Source organism: Dipodomys spectabilis, unplaced genomic scaffold (assembly GCF_019054845.1).
Source record: "Dipodomys spectabilis isolate Male_0828 unplaced genomic scaffold, ASM1905484v1 ptg000706l, whole genome shotgun sequence".
NCBI classification, from domain to species: domain Eukaryota; kingdom Metazoa; phylum Chordata; class Mammalia; order Rodentia; family Heteromyidae; genus Dipodomys; species Dipodomys spectabilis.
Window position 1 is genome coordinate 3,453 of NW_024871383.1, and position 17,324 is coordinate 20,776.

Below are 17,324 nucleotides of genomic sequence, written 5' to 3' on the forward strand. Positions count from 1 at the left end.
GTGAGGACACACAGGTGAGGACACAGGTGAGGACACACAAGTGAGACACACAGGTGAGGACACAGGTGAGGACACAGGTGAGGACACACAGGTGAGGACACACAGGTGAGGACACAGGTGAGGACACAGGTGAGGACACACAGGTGAGGACACAGTGAGGACACAGGTGAGGACACACAGGTGAGGACACAAGTGAGGACACACAGGTGAGGACACACAGGTGAGGACACAGGTGAGGACACAGGTGGAGGACACACAGGTGAGGACACAGGTGAGGACACACAGGTGAGGACACAGGTGAGGACACACAGGTGAGGACACACAGGTGAGGACACACAGGTGAGGACACAGGTGAGGACACACAGGTGAGGACACACAGGTGAGGACACAGGTGAGGACACAGGTGAGACACACAGGTGAGGACACAGGTGAGGACACACAGGTGAGGACACACAGGTGAGGACACACAGGTGAGCACACACAGGTGAGGACACACAGGTGAGGACACAGGTGAGGACACACAGGTGAGACACACAGGTGAGGACACACAGGTGAGGACACAGGTGAGGACACACAGGTGAGGACACACAGGTGAGGACACAGGTGAGGACACAGGTGAGGACACACAGGTGAGGACACAGGTGAGGACACAGGTGAGGACACACAGGTGAGGACACACAGGTGAGGACACAGGTGAGGACACACAGGTGAGGACACACAGGTGAGGACACAGGTGAGGACACACAGGTGAGGACACACAGGTGAGGACACAGGTGAGGACACAGGTGAGGACACAGGTGAGGACACACAGGTGAGGACACAGGTGAGGACACAGGTGAGGACACAGGTGAGGACACACAGGTGAGGACACAGGTGAGGACACAGGTGAGGACACACAGGTGAGGACACAAGTGAGGACACACAGGTGAGGACACACAGGTGAGGACACACAGGTGAGGACACAGGTGAGGACACACAGGTGAGGACACAGGTGAGGACACAGGTGAGGACACAGGTGAGGACACAGGTGAGGACACACAGGTGAGGACACAGGTGAGGACACAGGTGAGGACACACAGGTGAGGACACAAGTGAGGACACACAGGTGAGGACACACAGGTGAGGACACACAGGTGAGGACACAGGTGAGGACACACAGGTGAGGACACAGGTGAGGACACACAGGTGAGGACACACAGGTGAGGACACACAGGTGAGCACACACAGGTGAGGACACACAGGTGAGGACACAGGTGAGGACACACAGGTGAGGACACACAGGTGAGGACACACAGGTGAGGACACAGGTGAGGACACACAGGTGAGGACACACAGGTGAGGACACAGGTGAGGACACAGGTGAGGACACACAGGTGAGGACACAGGTGAGGACACAGGTGAGGACACACAGGTGAGGACACACAGGTGAGGACACACAGGTGAGGACACAGGTGAGGACACACAGGTGAGGACACACAGGTGAGGACACAGGTGAGGACACAGGTGAGGACACAGGTGAGGACACAGGTGAGGACACACAGGTGAGGACACAGGTGAGGACACAGGTGAGGACACACAGGTGAGGACACAAGTGAGGACACACAGGTGAGGACACAGGTGAGGACACAGGTGAGGACACAGGTGAGGACACACAGGTGAGGACACACAGGTGAGGACACAGGTGAGGACACAGGTGAGGACACAGGTGAGCACACACAGGTGAGGACACACAGGTGAGGACACAGGTGAGGACACACAGGTGAGGACACACAGGTGAGGACACAGGTGAGGACACAGGTGAGGACACAGGTGAGGACACAGGTGAGGACACACAGGTGAGGACACAGGTGAGGACACACAGGTGAGGACACACAGGTGAGGACACACAGGTGAGGACACACAGGTGAGGACACAGGTGAGGACACACAGGTGAGGACACACAGGTGAGGACACAGGTGAGGACACAGGTGAGGACACAGGTGAGGACACACAGGTGAGGACACAGGTGAGGACACACAGGTGAGGACACACAGGTGAGGACACAGGTGAGGACACAGGTGAGGACACACAGGTGAGGACACAGGTGAGGACACAGGTGAGGACACACAGGTGAGGACACAAGTGAGGACACACAGGTGAGGACACAGGTGAGGACACAGGTGAGGACACAGGTGAGGACACACAGGTGAGGACACACAGGTGAGGACACAGGTGAGGACACAGGTGAGGACACAGGTGAGCACACACAGGTGAGGACACACAGGTGAGGACACAGGTGAGGACACACAGGTGAGGACACACAGGTGAGGACACAGGTGAGGACACAGGTGAGGACACAGGTGAGGACACACAGGTGAGGACACAGGTGAGCACACACAGGTGAGGACACACAGGTGAGGACACAGGTGAGGACACACAGGTGAGGACACACAGGTGAGGACACAGGTGAGGACACAGGTGAGGACACAGGTGAGGACACAGGTGAGGACACACAGGTGAGGACACAGGTGAGGACACACAGGTGAGGACACACAGGTGAGGACACAGGTGAGGACACAGGTGAGGACACACAGGTGAGGACACAGGTGTGGTCGCTCAGGTGAGGACACACAGGTGAGGACACACAGGTGAGGACACAGGTGAGGACACAGGTGAGGACACACAGGTGAGGACACAGGTGAGGACACAGGTGAGGACACAGGTGTGGTCGCTCAGGTAAGGGTGCACCGATGGGGTGGGGACGCAGGTGGAGGCTGGGTAGGTCCGTGGCCCCTCAGGAGACCGGCCCTGTCCTGCCCCTCCCCTGCCCCTGCCCTTCCCCTGCCCAGACTCAGCTGGACGTGGTCACTTGTCTGGTCCACCCTCCACAGCGTGTCACCTGGAGAATGGCCCAAGCGGTGGCTGGCGGCCCCGGGTGCAGAGCTCGGAGCCGTGCACCGGGTCTGGTCTAGCGGGGGTGTGTCTCCCACCCAGAGCTACGTGTGCAGGGTTCGGTCCCGACCCCCGGCAAGACCTGAGCACTGTGGTTACTGATTAGGAATTCCTTCTGTGTTATGTCACACCCTCAGCTAGTCTCCTGAGCACAGTGGAGAAAGGGCTGTGCTCCTGTCACTGTGCCGGGCTCTTCGTGTGGACCAGCCACAGCCAGAGCCCTGCGGGGAAGAAAGTGCAGGAACCCAGCCATCAACCTGCCCACAGCTCAGGGCAGAACACAGAGGGAGGGAGGAGAAAGGGAGGGACAGAGGGAGGGAGGGAGGGACGGACAGACGGAATAAATGGACAGAGAGGGACAGAGGAGGGAAGGAAGGAAGGAAGGAAGGAAGGAAGGAGGGAGGGAGGGAGGGAAGGAAGGAAGGGAGGGAGGGAGGGAGGGAGGGAATGGACAGAAAAGGACAGAGGAGGGAAGGAAGGAAGGAAGGAAGGAAGGAGGGAAGGAAGGAAGGAAGGAAGGAGGGAGGGAGGGAAGGAGGGAGGGAAGAAGGGAGGGAGGGAGGGAGGGAGGGAGGGAGGGAGGGAAGGAGGGAAGGATAGAAGGAAGGAAGGAAGGAGGGAGGGAGGGAGAGAGGGAGAGAGGGAAGGAGGGAGGGAAGAAGGGAAGGAAAGAAGGAAGGAAGGAAGGAGGGAGGGAAGGAGGGGGAGAGGGAAGAAGGAAGCAGGAGGGGGGAGGGTGGGCTGTCTCCTCATACCTGCGGTAGATGGCGGTGGAGGCCATCTTGGCCCAGGTGTTGAAGAAGCGCAGTCTCTCCATGAGGTCGCTGACCCAGGAGCTCAGTGGCCGGCAGGATTTGTAAGCATGCTTCTAGAATGAGACAGCGTCAGAGGGGGAGGGCGTCTGCAAACGCTGGTAAGCGCTCCCCTGCCAGGGAGGAGGGCAGGCAGTCTGTGTCCTCAGCTTGGAAGGGGCGGCCGGCCCTGCTCCCTCCTGCCTCCCTGTCTGGCCTCTCCCAGTCCTTCTCCTCCCCGTCCACCAGTCATCTTCCACACACCAAGGCGGGGTGGGGAGGCCCTGGGCTTCTAGAACAGGCCTGACGGCCCGCCCGCCCGCCCCCACCCCCTGTCCGCGGCGCCCGCCCTGGACAGCTCTGAGCCCTGCATTTCTCTCCAGCTCTGCTAAGCCGAGCCTCTCCCTGGCTCTTCCCTGTGTTTACTAATCCTAAAATAGTTAAACATTTTTAGTTCAACAGTCAATGCCAATGCTTAAAATTTTATTCTAAAACCTGAATACAGTAAAAAAAAGAAAAAGAAAAAAGTCCCAGTAAGGCGGCAGACACACAGCCAGCGTAAAAGACCAAGTGTCTAGGAAAGCAAAGCTCCTCCTCCACCACAGGCTCCTGGCTCATCGCCGCCCTCACAGACGCCAACGCAACTTGCTTTCCTTCTAAACCTTCTACTTGTGTTTCTTGAATCTAAAACACACGTGCTTTTATAAAGAAATGGACACTTCATGTATGCATGTATATATACATATATATGCCAGTCCTGGGGCTTGAACTCGGGGCCTGGGCACTGTCCCTGAGCTTCTTTTGTTCAAAGTTAGCACTCTACCACTTGAGTTACAGCACAACTTCTGGCTGTTTTCTTATGTGGTACTGAGGAGTTGAACCCAGGGCTTCATGCACGCTAGGCCAGCACTCTACCACTGAGCCACCTTCCCAGCCCAACATGTGTGTGTGTATATATATTGTGGATTGTGGGGCTTGAACTCTGGACCTGGGCACTGTCCCTTAGCTCTTCAGCTAAAGGCAAGCACTCTACTGCTTGAACCACAGCGCCACTCCTGGTTTTCTGGTGGTTTATTGGAGATAAGAGTCTCAAGGACAGCCGGGCGCTGGTGGCTCACACCTGTAATCCTAGCTACTCAGGAGGCTGAGATCTGAGGATTGCGGTTCAAAGCCAGCCCGGGCAGGAGAGACCGTGAGACTCCTATCTCCAATAAACCACCAGAAAACCGGAAGTGGCGCTGTAGCTCAAGTGGTAGAGCGCTCGCCTTGAGCTGAAGAGCTGAGGGACAGCGCCCAGGCCCAGAGTTCAAGCCCCACAACCGACAAAAAAAAGAAAAAAAAAAGAGTCTCAAGGACTTACCTACCAGGGTTGGCTTTGAACTGAGATCCTCAGATCTCAGCCTCCTGAGTAGCTAGGATTACAGGCATGAGCCACCAGTGCCTGGTGCCAACATGTATATTTTTATAATCCTTAAAAAATAGATAGTCTCGGGGCTGGGAAGGTGGCTCAGTGGTAGAGTGCTTGCCTTGCATGCCTGAGGCCCTGGGTTTGATTCCTCAGCACCACATAAGCAAAAAGCCGGAAGTGGTGCGGTGGCTCAAGTGGTAGAGCACTAGCTTGAGCTAAAGAGCTGAGGGACAGCGCCCAGGCCCAGAGTTCAGGCCCCATGACTGGACCCCCCCCCAAAAAAAAAAAGTCTCGTAAAACTCTAAACCCATTTGAGCAGACCCCAGGGCTGCTCAGCGGTGGGCCGGCTGCTGGCGGGGTGGGCCATGCTGGGTGGGAGCAGCTCACCGCCACCCGCTGGCCTGCAGGCATCTGCCCTCTGCCCTTTGACCCCTTCTGCCCCGCCTGACACCTCATGCATGAATGGAATCGCCACACTGCTCTCAGAGGTGGCATTCACAGATACGTGTGCCAGAGTGTGTCATTGTGCTTAGCGGCTGGGTGGTAGCTCCATGTGGATGGCCGTGTGCCGTCAGCCTGGCCGTCCATACCTGCCACAGGGTGGGCACTTTCATGCTGAGCAAGCAGTCGTAGGCCTCCTCCATGTCCTGCGTGAGCACCTGCTCTCCCTTCACCGCACGCTGGACGTCCTTCAGTGACTGGCGCACCACCAGCAGCAACTTGTCAAACCTTTGTATTTCTTGGTTTAGGAAGGTTATCAGGGCGCAGTGGATGAGGGGGTCATGGCCTGGGGACAGAACGGGGCGTGTCGGCAAGGCGCTGCCCAGTGGCAGGGCTCTGACTACGGCGGGGGGGGGGGGGGGGGGGACTCAGGTCTCAGATGGCGGATGCCTCATTGTCGGAGGCCCCTGCCTGCTCTCCTGGCGGGGGGTGCACGTGCCACAGCCTGGGAACCGGCTGCTGCGGGCCTGGCGCCCACGGCCCATTAAACCATTAAAAATACGAACACCGCTTTAGCTTGCACAAGGTATGAAGGGCTGGATGCAGCGCAAAGCCCGGCCAGCGGCCCCCGAGGTCTGGTGATGCCCAGCCCGCGTCGGGCTTCACACTGATGTCACCCGGCCCCCCGAGCATGCCTGGCCCTGCCCTGGCCCACCTTGAATGCTGGTGTAGAGCTTCTGCCAGATGGAGCTGGCCAGGAGGCCTCTCAGGGTGGTGGGCTTGGACTCCTGAGGGACCTCCGCCTCCACTCCCAGTGGCAGCTGGGCCAGCAAGTTGGCCACGATTTCCAGCACCAGGTCCTCGTTGCTCTGCCCGGGACTGTGGGGAGAAGTGGGGGCTTCCTGAGGGCCGCACGCACGCACACGCACACATGCGTGCGCGCACACACACACACACATGAGAATGCTGTCTGGTGACATGGAGAGAGAAGGAAACAGGGATTTCTAAAGACGAAGAGCTCCTTGTGAAACAGATTCTGAGCACAGGAGAGGCGTCTGGGGCGGGAGCAGTGCGCGCTCGGTGCCTCGGTGCCTGCGGAAGGGCGCGGTGTGCGCGCGGCCGCCCTGCCCCGCGTGGTGCTGGTGGCCTGTTCTCACCTGACCATGAGCGTGAGGGTGGCTGCCCTGGGCCGCAGGGCCATCAGGCTGTCCACCAGCCGCTGGGCCTCCGCCTCCCTGCAGCTCCTGGCAGCCTCCGGGTGGATGGCCAGCACCTCGGGGCTGTCCTCCTCAGGCAGGGCCCGGACAAGCTGCACATAGTCCTGGAAGCTTCCGGAGCCAGGCACAGGCGGGCACGGCTGAAAGTCCAGGCACTCGGTTAGCTTCTGCCTAGTGAGTGACCTCCATGCTCTCACAACGCGGAGACCACAGGCCGGCCCGACTTCCCCACTGAGAAAATACCGAGGCAGAGACAGTGTGTTAAATGCCAGGGGCCGGGCAAACACTTCACTGACAGTGGATGCCACAGTTGGAACAAGCCATTTTACTTTGGGAAAACTGTGGGAGGAAAGCGAGAGTCCCGTTGTCAGGGTTGGGATGGAAGTGTATCCTAGGGGCATCTGGGAAGGCTAAGCCTTGGTCCCTGCCTGTCCCAGTGTGTCTCTGCAGAGGTGGGGGACACGGGAGAGGTCCTCAGTCTGCTCCCAGCTTCTGTGACAGCCCCCCTCCCCCTCTCCTCTCTCCCCCATGATGCACTGGGCCACCACAGACAGGTCATCGCAGGCCACCATCCTGTCACCTCCCTCACCCGCCTGGTCCTCCCCCTGCCCAGGTCTGCACAGCAGCTGTCCATGACCACAGCTGGGGCCACAGGCAGGGCCGAGGCCAGGGTGTGGGGGAGGGGAGGCCCAGAGGCCCAGGGTGTGGGGGAGGGGAGGCCCAGAGGCCCAGGGTGTGGGGGGAGGGGAGGGGCCCAGAGGCCCAGGGTGTGGGGGGAGGGGAGGGGCCCAGAGGCCCAGGGTGTGGGGGAGGGGAGGGGCCCAGAGGCCCAGGGTGTGGGGGAGGGGAGGCCCAGAGGCCCAGGGTGTGGGGGAGGGGAGGAGGCCTAGAGGCCCAGGGTGTGGGGGAGGGGAGGCCCAGAGGCCCAGGGTGTGGGGGAGGGGAGGCCCAGAGTGTGGGGGAGGGGAGGGGCCCAGAGGCCCAGAGTGTGGGGGAGGGGAGGCCCAGAGGCCCAGGGTGTGGGGGAGGGGAGGGGCCCAGAGGCCCAGGGTGTGGGGGAGGGGAGGGGCCCAGAGGCCCAGGGTGTGGGGGAGGGGAGGGGCCCAGAGGCCCAGGGTGTGGGGGAGGGGAGGGGCCCAGTGTTGGAACCTGAGCTTTGCTGCTCACCAGCGGCGTGTGTGGTGTGCTGTGGGCGCTCACCCGTGTGCACCAGGATCCACGCCGCTTGCCGCTGTTCCCTACTGCTCTTTTTTGTTTTTTTGGCCAGTCCTGGGCCTTGAACTCAGGGCCTGGGCTGTCCCTGAACTTCCTTTACTCAAGGTGAGCTCTCTACCACTTGAGCCACAGAGCCACTTCCAGCTTGCTCTGTGTATGTGGTGTTAAGGAATGGAACCCAGCTTCAGGTGTGCTAGGCAAGCGCTCTACCACTGAGCCACCTTCCCAGGCCTTGCCTTTTATATTCTAGTTCTCATAGGGCCTGGACCCTTTGCTGGCCCGGGCTTGAGCTCAGAGCCCTTCACCTGCTAGGTGTTGCTCTTCTACTTGAGTCATGCCTCCAGTCCAACCTTTGCTGACTGCTTTGGAGCTAAACCTTCACTGACTTTTCTGCTTTGGACCATGATCCTGTAGATCTCAACCTCTGAGTAGCTAAGATTACAGGTGTGAACCACTTGTGCGTGGCTAAGAGCTCAAAAACAGTTGTTTTTGGGGTGATACTAGGATTTGATCAGGGTTCCATGCTTGCCAGGTGAGCAGCTCACCATTGAGCCATGCCGGTATGCCGGTCATGTCTTTTTATTTTTATTATCACTGCTTTTATTTCCAGCCCTACTTAAGATGGTATTTAATAGAGGAATGGGGGGATTATCTTAAAAAAATTAATGTGGAAAGGAGGGATTCCAAAACATAAGAGTCATGCTTTTGATCATGAGCTGGAATAATCCCATTTTTTGCTTAATTTATCAAAACTTCATTTTCCCAATGTTTTCAATATCTCTGAAGTCAGAGTTACGGTTACAAAGGCACCATGCTACGTTTAATTGCAATAGTTTAAAGTCTTTCTCAGTATTACATAAACTTTATAGTCCACATCTCTTCTTTCTCTCACCCTTTCTTTCTCTCTCTTGCTTTCCCTCTTTCTTCCCCCTCCCTCCCTCCCTCCTTCCCTCTTTTCTTCCTTCCTTTCTTCTTTCTTTCCAGTCCTGGGGTTTTCATTCATGACCTAGTGCTTGCTGGCTGCTGCTCTACCCCTGAGCCACGCCTCCAGCCCCTCTGCACAGACTGCACAGGCTCTTGCTCTCCGCTTGGCCAGCGATCCTGTGTCGTCCTCCACACAGCTGAGATGCACGTCCAGGTTTTTATCGGTTGAGATTGGATCTCACAGGCATTCGCCTGACTTACCTAGAATGACAATCCTTTTGATCTCAGCCTTCAGAGTAGCTAGGACTAGCCACCATGCCTGGCTATAATTCATGCTTAGTGGGCAAGAAATAGAACCGTAACAGCTGGAAGAGTTTATAATTGTGGTGTCAGGATTAGCCAAGCCCAGATTTTATGTTACCTTGCTTAGTATCTTCATTTCTGAGACACAGTTTTCTCCCCTGTAAAATGAGATGATCAGAGTATCTCTGCCTCCTGGATTACTTGTGGCAAATTACCTTTGTGGCCCTGTCCTAAAGGTTCGCAAACACTAACGTTTATTTAAATACATCTTTCACACAACGTAACAATGCCCAGTTGGAGGAAACTGAGCCCTGTCAGGAGACCGCCTCTCTTCTCACCTCATAGCCAGCCTTGAGCACATCAGGATTGCAGAACTTGTAGAGCAGCGTGTGGAGGCACCGGCTGTCCCACACGTCCGACACCCGGCCGCCGTAGGTCACCTCTCCGATCATGTAGCGCAGGGCCTGCCAGGGCACGGCGGCGGCCTGCTTGCTCAGGGCCTTGTCCAGCACCTTCACCGACACCTTTGGAAGGGTCCGCGCGTCAGCACGCTGACATCAGCCCCCTGACCCTGTACCCCTCCCACAGGCTCCAGGCAAAGCGCGACACGGCTTTCCAGTCACTTTTGCTGTGTTGAACACTGAGCTACTTACATGACCTCTTCAAAACAAAATGTGGTGCTCGGTTCGCAGGCAGGGCCGGCCTGGCCCCCGACCTGGCCCTGACCTGCACCCCAACCCGGCCAGCGGGAGGCTGGTGGGAAGGCTGTCCCCCTCCACTCCTGCCTTCCTCTCCCTTCACCTGCTCTGCCGTGCTCACCCCACTTCTCCTTGCTGTTTTATTCAAAATGGCTTCAAAAAGTCATAAGAAATGCCTTCCCTACACCTGTTGAGATGACTGTCTAAAGAAGGATTGTGGGTTTCTAGGAGTGAGCCACGGATACACTGCTAGAATAAATTCACTTGGCTACAGCACACTGCTGAAATGGACCACTGCGTCCCCTGCTCTGACCGCGAATGCTGGCTGCAGGGCTGTGAGCTCAGCCGCCGCCCTCCTGCCCCTCCCCCTGTCCCCCCCTGCGGGAGGCCGTGGCTGCTGAAATGGACCACTGCGTCCCCTGTCCTGACCGCGAATGCTGGCTGCAGGGCTGTGAGCTCAGCCGCCGCCCTCCCGCCCCTCCCCCTGTCCCCCCCCCGCGGGGGGCCGTGGCTGCTTCTCTAGATTCATGCTCACCTCGAAGTCCGAGGAGCTGAATTTATAGGGGATATTCCACCCCAGCGTTCCATAGTTGCTCCTTTCTTTAATCACAGCATTGAAAAAGCACAGGCTAAAGAGAAGTGTTTTCCACGCTGGTCCACAGTCAGGGTTTTCAAGTGTCTCTTCCGTCACCACTCCACTTCCACCGCTCCCGAACATCTGTAGTAAATGGCTCTTCAGTCCCTGAGGAGGCTCCATGGCGATCTGAGGGTGAAGAGGGGTCGCAGGTCACCGGAGACCTTCAGGGTTCATCAACCAATCAAAACCTTGTCTACAAAAGGGCCGTCCCCGATGCTCTGCGTTGTTCCAACTCACAGTTTGCACTGCGGTGAAAAGTGCCTGTGTGAAGCTGGGTGCTGGTGGCTCATGCCCGTAACCTAGCCAGTGAAACCCTCAGCCTTCTGCATGTGTGCGACAGTGCTGAGGGTCTGCGGGGAGGAGGATGGAAGTCACAGTGCGGCTGTCAGCCCCAAACTGGGAAGGGTCTGATACGTTGCTCAGTACACACACACACACTGCTTCCATATTCCTTCTAAGTCAAAACACCTGTGGTATGTATTCTTGCTATACCTGGCTCATACCATTGTGTGGCTGTATACACAAGATGGCCGTAAGGCATGTGTGCGTGACCTGTACACACTCCTACCGCTCCCCGCGTGTGTGGTGGGGTTTGGACAGGATGGAGGACTGTGGTGTGTGCCATGGGGAAGATGTTTGCCTTGGGAACGAGGAGAGGTGTCTAGAGCTCTTCTTTTCCTATTTTTAAATAAGTTCGTGTGTGTGTGTGTGTGTGTGTGTGTGTGTGTTTTGGGACAGTCTCTGTGGTCGGCGTGGCCTGTGACTCTTGGGGCTGTGTGGCAGGAGAGCCCCGGCCACGCCCAGAGCGCGGGGTTCTCGCGCCCCTGCAGTGTCAGCAGAAGACAGGACAAACGTCCACAGAGCACAGCGGCACAGCAGCCCAGGCACCCAGCACTCCCTCCCACCGCACGTCCCGGACAGACTCCTGCCCTCCCCCGTGAGGCATGTACGTGCGGGAAGCTCCACGTCTCCTGCCTGCCCGACGGACCCAGCCCAGGGGTAGCCGGGTCCTCGCTCAGAGTCCCACGGACCGTAGAGTGGCCACGGACAGGCTGTGTGCAGCCAGCGTGCACATGCTGGAGGAGGAGGTGGAAGGTTCAATGAAATCCTCCAGCCCCAGCCCAGCCTAGGGCGTACAGGGAGACCAGCTCAAAAACACAAGAAGGCACATTTTGGTTTCTAGCCCCTGGACCCTTAGCATCCCTACTTGCTCTGGGCAGGAGCTACGCCATGAGTTCTGTGGGCTGTGTCAGCACCTTGCGGGCCTCGCCTGGGCCTGGGCCCAGCTCAGCCTGAGAACCAGCACCCTCTTCTGAACACGCATGACTTTGTTCTTACCTTCACACTTTTTTGAAGAATAGAAACTGGGAATGTACTGACTGACTTTGAGCTTAACCACAGCCTAAAGTCAGGGTCTACTGACACCTCTGGCCTATTAAATCTGCAAAACAAAGTATTTTAATATAAATATTCTAAACAACGTGTACTTAGAGTCCCAACATTTCAGTATTTGAAGCGACCTTAGAAATACCACAGAGCTTCCATGTTGTACAAGAATTTACATAAAATTCATCAACTCTCACTCTCCCTCCTTTATTTTTGCATTTAATTGTCCCAAATTTGACAAGTAGCACTCTTCATTTTGTCCACTCTTTTCCCTTATTTTTTTTTTTAATCTACTGACAAAAGTTTTGAATTCAGGGCCCCATGCTTGCTAGATAGGTGCAAATCCATTGAATGAAGTAGAACCAGCAAGTCCATACTTTTCTAAGTAGATAAATGAATCGTTCTAGCAGAATGCCTCAACATAAGCTGTCTTGCGTGTGCAGTGTGAGGACTGAGTCCACCTCTCCCGCACACTAAGCTTGCTGGTTACTACTGAGCTCCTTCAAGTAAATTTAGGAGCAATGGTAGAGTTAAAAAAACACCATTTGAGGGCTGGGAAGGTGGCTCAGTGGTAGAGCACTTGCCTTGCAAGCATGAGGCCCTGGGTTCGATTCCTCAGCACCACATAAGCAGAAAAAGCTGGAAGTGGTGCTGTGGCTCAAGTGGTAGAGTGCTAGCCTTGAGCTGAAGAGCTGAGGGACAGCACCCAGACCCAGAGTTCAGGTCCCATGACCGGACCCCAAAACATAAAAAAAGAAAAAAAAAAAGAAAAGCACCATTTGAAACCAATACAACAATAATTGTACTTCATTTGAAAGTCGAGGGATGGATAAACTGTGGGGTGACAGTTTAAAACATGTGCATGTGGCGGAAAGTTCTGGAAGTCAGAGGGGAGGGTGAGGCCCTACCGACCCTGCAGGTTTTCATCAAGTCTGAAATTGTTCTTTAAAAATGTACAAAGCAAAATAAGAGAAGCAAGAAAAGACCACAAAACACCAGAATGCCGCTGAATAAAAATGAAACAAACCTGCGACCACTCCTCTCGTGTCTAAAATAAGACGCAATCGATCCCTAGCTTTACTTGTTTCCTCTAGCAATTTATGATGAATGTATTTCTCTAACTTGTAAACTTGAGAACTATTTCTTCACACTTCTCTCTCCCACTTAGGTTCCTAGAATGGTAGCTTTCAACATGTTAAAGACGTGATGAATAAGGAAACAAATTCCTGTTCATCATAGTCTGGCTCCACTGAGTTTTTACATACAATATTCTGAAGATTTTCCTAATTGCTTCCCTCCCCTCTTTTCTCCCTCCCTAATCCTTTCTTCTTTCTCCTCTCATCTAGAGTGGGGTATGCTGCTGTGAGTGTCATCTTGGGTACAGCAAGGAGGATCGCAATCCGGGCTGGCCCCACCTGGTGGCTTCCGAGCTCCTAGGCTGGATACAGGGCTCTGATGGCAGAAGGCACTCTAGCAAATGCAAGGTCCTGAGGCCAAACCTCAGACCTGCAACATGCGCGCATGCACACACACACACATGCATGCACGCACATGCACACACACACGCACACATGCTCACGCACACATGCTCACGTACACACATACACGCACATGCACACATACACGCACAAATGCTCACGCACACACGCACACATGCTCACGTACACACACACGCACATGCACACACACGCACATGCACACACACACGCACGCACTCACGCACGCACATGCACACATACACGCACACATGCTCACACACACAATGCTCACGTACACACATACACGCACACATGCTCATGCACACGCACGTGCACACAGCAGTGAGAGGCCATCATGTAGACACGCTTATTCTACAACAGTGCCCATAAAACTAGACCGGCCGCTGGCCGGGAGCAGGAGACAGACCCCCCAGTTTCATGCAGTCACAGCAGCCCGCATTCAAGCCAGGAGAAGCCTGCTTGCCTCTCCCTGGCGAGGTGGTGGAGTGACCCAGGGGTCCTCCAGGGAAGGCCGGCAGACAGCACGTGTGCCACCCAGAGTCCCACGGGACGCGCACGCGTGCGGCGGACCAGAACCGTGTGGAACGTGCCTCGCTCTGTGACGGGCCTACCCCCTGCATCTGAGCCGAGTGCACAGGCCCAGAGAGCGTGCACAGCGGGGCCACACACCGCGGGAGTCCTGAGCAAGGACTGCCCTGTCTCGGCATGCTTTCTGGCTCAGACTCCCTCTGCCTGCACTGTCTGTCTGTCTGGCACAGTGTCTACAGCTGCTTCTACCTCTGTTGGTAGTTCTGACCATCCGATCCCTGACAGTGAACCACGGGGTCTTACGATTGCACTACCGCGCAGAGTCTGGGCATAAAGGAGGCGGCCAGGTGGCAGTTCTGCAGGAAGACCCACTGCTGCTTCTTGCCCAGTGCCTTGGAGATGAGATCTTCTGCCTTGGCGGCCTGGCCTCGGCCCAAGGAAATCATGGTCACGTGGCTCGTGGTTCCTTTCAACTCCAGCGCAAACCTCAGGAGCATGCCGGCCGGGTCTGTCCCTGTGCAGAGGGGGGCAGGCGTGTAACCCAGCACATGGCTCACGCCTGCAGTCCCAGCACTCAGAAGGCTGAGATCGGAGGCCTGCGGTCTGAAGCCAGCCCAGGCAGTTAAAACGTCTGTGAGACTCTTATCCCCAATTAGCCACCAAAAAGCCATGGCTCATGTGGTAGAGTGCTAGCCTTGAGCAAAAAGCTCAGGGATAGTGTCCAGATGCTGTGTTCAAGCCCCAGGACTGGCAGGCATGCATGTGCGCGCATGTACGCACACACACACACACGCACACACACACACCAAACAAACAAACCAAATCTTCAAACCCTCAAACCCCACAACTACTGAGCTCATTTCATATCCTCTTCAAAAACCAGCAGCACTTTGGTGCAGGGTGAGAGTGGGGGGGGGGGGGGGAGGAAGAGGAGGAAGAGGAGGAGGAGGAGGGAGAGGAGGAGGAGGGGGGGGAGGGGGAGGAGGGGGAGGAGGAAGAGGAAGAAGAGGGGGAGGAGGAGGAGGGGGAGGAGGAGGGAGAGAGGAGGAGTGAGAGGAGGAGGAGGGGAGGAGGAGGAGGAGGGGGAGGAGGGGAGGAGGAGGAGGAGGGGAGGAGTGATAGGAGGGGAGGAGGGGAGGAGAGGAGGAGGAGGGGGAGGAGGGGAGGAGTGAGAGGAGGAGGAGGAGGGGAAGAAGGGGAGGAGTGAGAGGAGGGGGATGAGGGGGAGGAGGGGGAGGAGGAGGAGGAGGAGAGAGAGGAGGGGGAGGAGAGGAGGAGGAGAGAGAGGAGGGGGAGGGGGAGGAGGAGGAGGAGGGGAAGGAGGGGAGGAGGGGAGGAGTGAGAGGAGGAGGAGGGGGAGGAGGGGAGGAGTGAGAGGAGGAGGAGGGGGAGGAGGGGAGGAGTGAGAGGGGGAGGAGGGGGAGGAGGGGAGGAGTGAGAGGAGGGGGAGGAGAGGAGGAGGGGGAGGAGGGGAGGAGTGAGAGGAGGAGGAGGGGGAGGAGGGGAGGAGTGAGAGGAGGGGAGGAGGGGAGGAGTGAGAGGAGGGGAAGGAGAGGAGGAGGGGGAGGAGGGGGGAGGAGGAGGAGGAGGAGGGGGAGGAGGCGGGCACAATCAGAGCACTGAGGCTACAGGGTTTGAAATTAGAGCCCAGACTTCGTGTTTGGTCTTTGCCCCCTCCTTGCCCTGTGACCTGGGTTTTCTGGCTCATGTGGGGAGGGGAGGGCAGGCAGGGGGTGCTGGGGCGCTGTCTGCTCCATGCCTGTCTGTCCTTCCTCCTCAGTAGCTTGAGGACAGCCAGCGGCTGGCCCTGTGTCCCGCGGAAACCCTTCCTCTCCAGGCCTGTGGCACCAACACGTTGTGCAGACCTCCTGTCTCCCTGGAGGAACAGTGCCCACGTCCTCCTTCCATTCTGTTCTCTGGAGCGAGAGATGGTGGCTGGAGGCCCAGTCCGTAAAATACCAAGTCTGCTCTGCTCTGTGTGTGTGCTAGGCCCGGGGCTGGCCTTCCCCAGCTGCTCTGGACCAGCACTCTGCGTAGGCCTCACAGCACCAAAGCAAAACGCCCCAGGCACACGCCTCGGGCGACAACCGTGCCCACCTGAGAGCAGCCCACGCGCGCTCCTCGGTGGGGGGGGGAGCCCACGCGCGCTCCTCGGGGGGGGGGGAGCCCACGCGCGCTCCTCGGGGGGGGAGCCCACGCGCGCTCCTCGGGGGGGGGGAGCCCACGCGCGCTCCTCGGTGGGGGGAGCCCACGCGCGCTCCTCGGGGGGGGAGCCCACGCGCACTCCTCGGGGGGGGAGCCCACGCGCGCTCCTCGGGGGGGGGAGCCCACGCGCGCTCCTCGGGGGGGGCCCACGCGCGCTCCTCGGGGGGGGGGGAGCCCACGCGCGCTCCTCGGGGGGGGGAGCCCACGCGCGCTCCTCGGTGGGGGGAGCCCACGCGCGCTCCTCGGGGGGGGGAGCCCACGCGCGCTCCTCGGGGGGGGCCCACGCGCGCTCCTCGGGGGGGGCCCACGCGCGCTCCTCGGGGGGGGAGCCCACGCGCGCTCCTCGGGGGGGAGCCCACGCGCGCTCCTCGGGGGGGGCCCACGCGCGCTCCTCGGGGCGGGCCCACGCGCGCTCCTCGGGGCGAGCCCACGCGCGCTCCTCGGGGGGAGCCCACGCGCGCTCCTCGGGGGGAGCCCACGCGCGCTCCTCGGGGGGGGCCCACGCGCGCTCCTCGGGGGGGGAGCCCACGCGCGCTCCTCGGGGCGAGCCCACGCGCGCTCCTCGGGGGGAGCCCACGCGCGCTCCTCGGGGGGGGGCCCACGCGCGCTCCTCGGGGGGGGCCCACGCGCGCTCCTCGGGGCGAGCCCACGCGCGCTCCTCGGGGGGAGCCCACGCGCACCGGGACACGCTGCGCCCTCCGGGAGCCCCAGCGCGCCCGCGCCCCGCTCCCGGGAGCCCCAGCGCGCCCGCGCCCCGCTCCCGCTCACCGGAGGGGTGGATCAGGAGCAGCGGGCTGCGGGACGTGGAGTCGTCGTAGGATTCCTTCAGACTCACTGTGGCTCTGGGGATATATTCTGGTCCCATGTGGTCACTGATAAAGCTTCTCACTGAATTCTTCAAGTGTTCGGGCCTAAGAATCTTTATCTAAAAGGAAAAAGAGCAGATGCGGTAACTGCCACCACCCGGGAGGCTACGGAGGGAGGACGGGCGCCGAGGGGAGGGCGGCCGTGTGCGGCCCGCAGAGGGGGAGGGCGGCCGTGTGCGGCCCGCAGAGGGGAGGGCGGCCGTGTGCGGCCCGCAGAGGGGAGGGCGGCCGTGTGCGGCCCGCAGAGGGGGAGGGCGGCCGTGTGCGGCCCGCAG

General features: G+C 58.6%; 1 protein-coding gene across 1 annotated transcript in view; it reads right to left on the reverse strand.

The window, feature by feature from the left end:
• Positions 1-3,686: 3,686 nt before the first annotated feature.
• Positions 3,687-17,324, reverse strand: part of Dnah14 (dynein axonemal heavy chain 14) — a gene marked incomplete at its 3' end in the record, with an annotated part of 195,772 nt that continues 182,134 nt past the window's right edge. Inside the window, 9 exon segments of the mRNA XM_042672409.1 lie at positions 3,687-3,799; positions 5,721-5,917; positions 6,287-6,450; positions 6,729-6,928; positions 9,554-9,754; positions 10,464-10,691; positions 11,904-12,006; positions 14,282-14,492; positions 16,952-17,108. Coding sequence (XP_042528343.1) covers positions 3,687-3,799; positions 5,721-5,917; positions 6,287-6,450; positions 6,729-6,928; positions 9,554-9,754; positions 10,464-10,691; positions 11,904-12,006; positions 14,282-14,492; positions 16,952-17,108 — 1,574 coding nt within the window.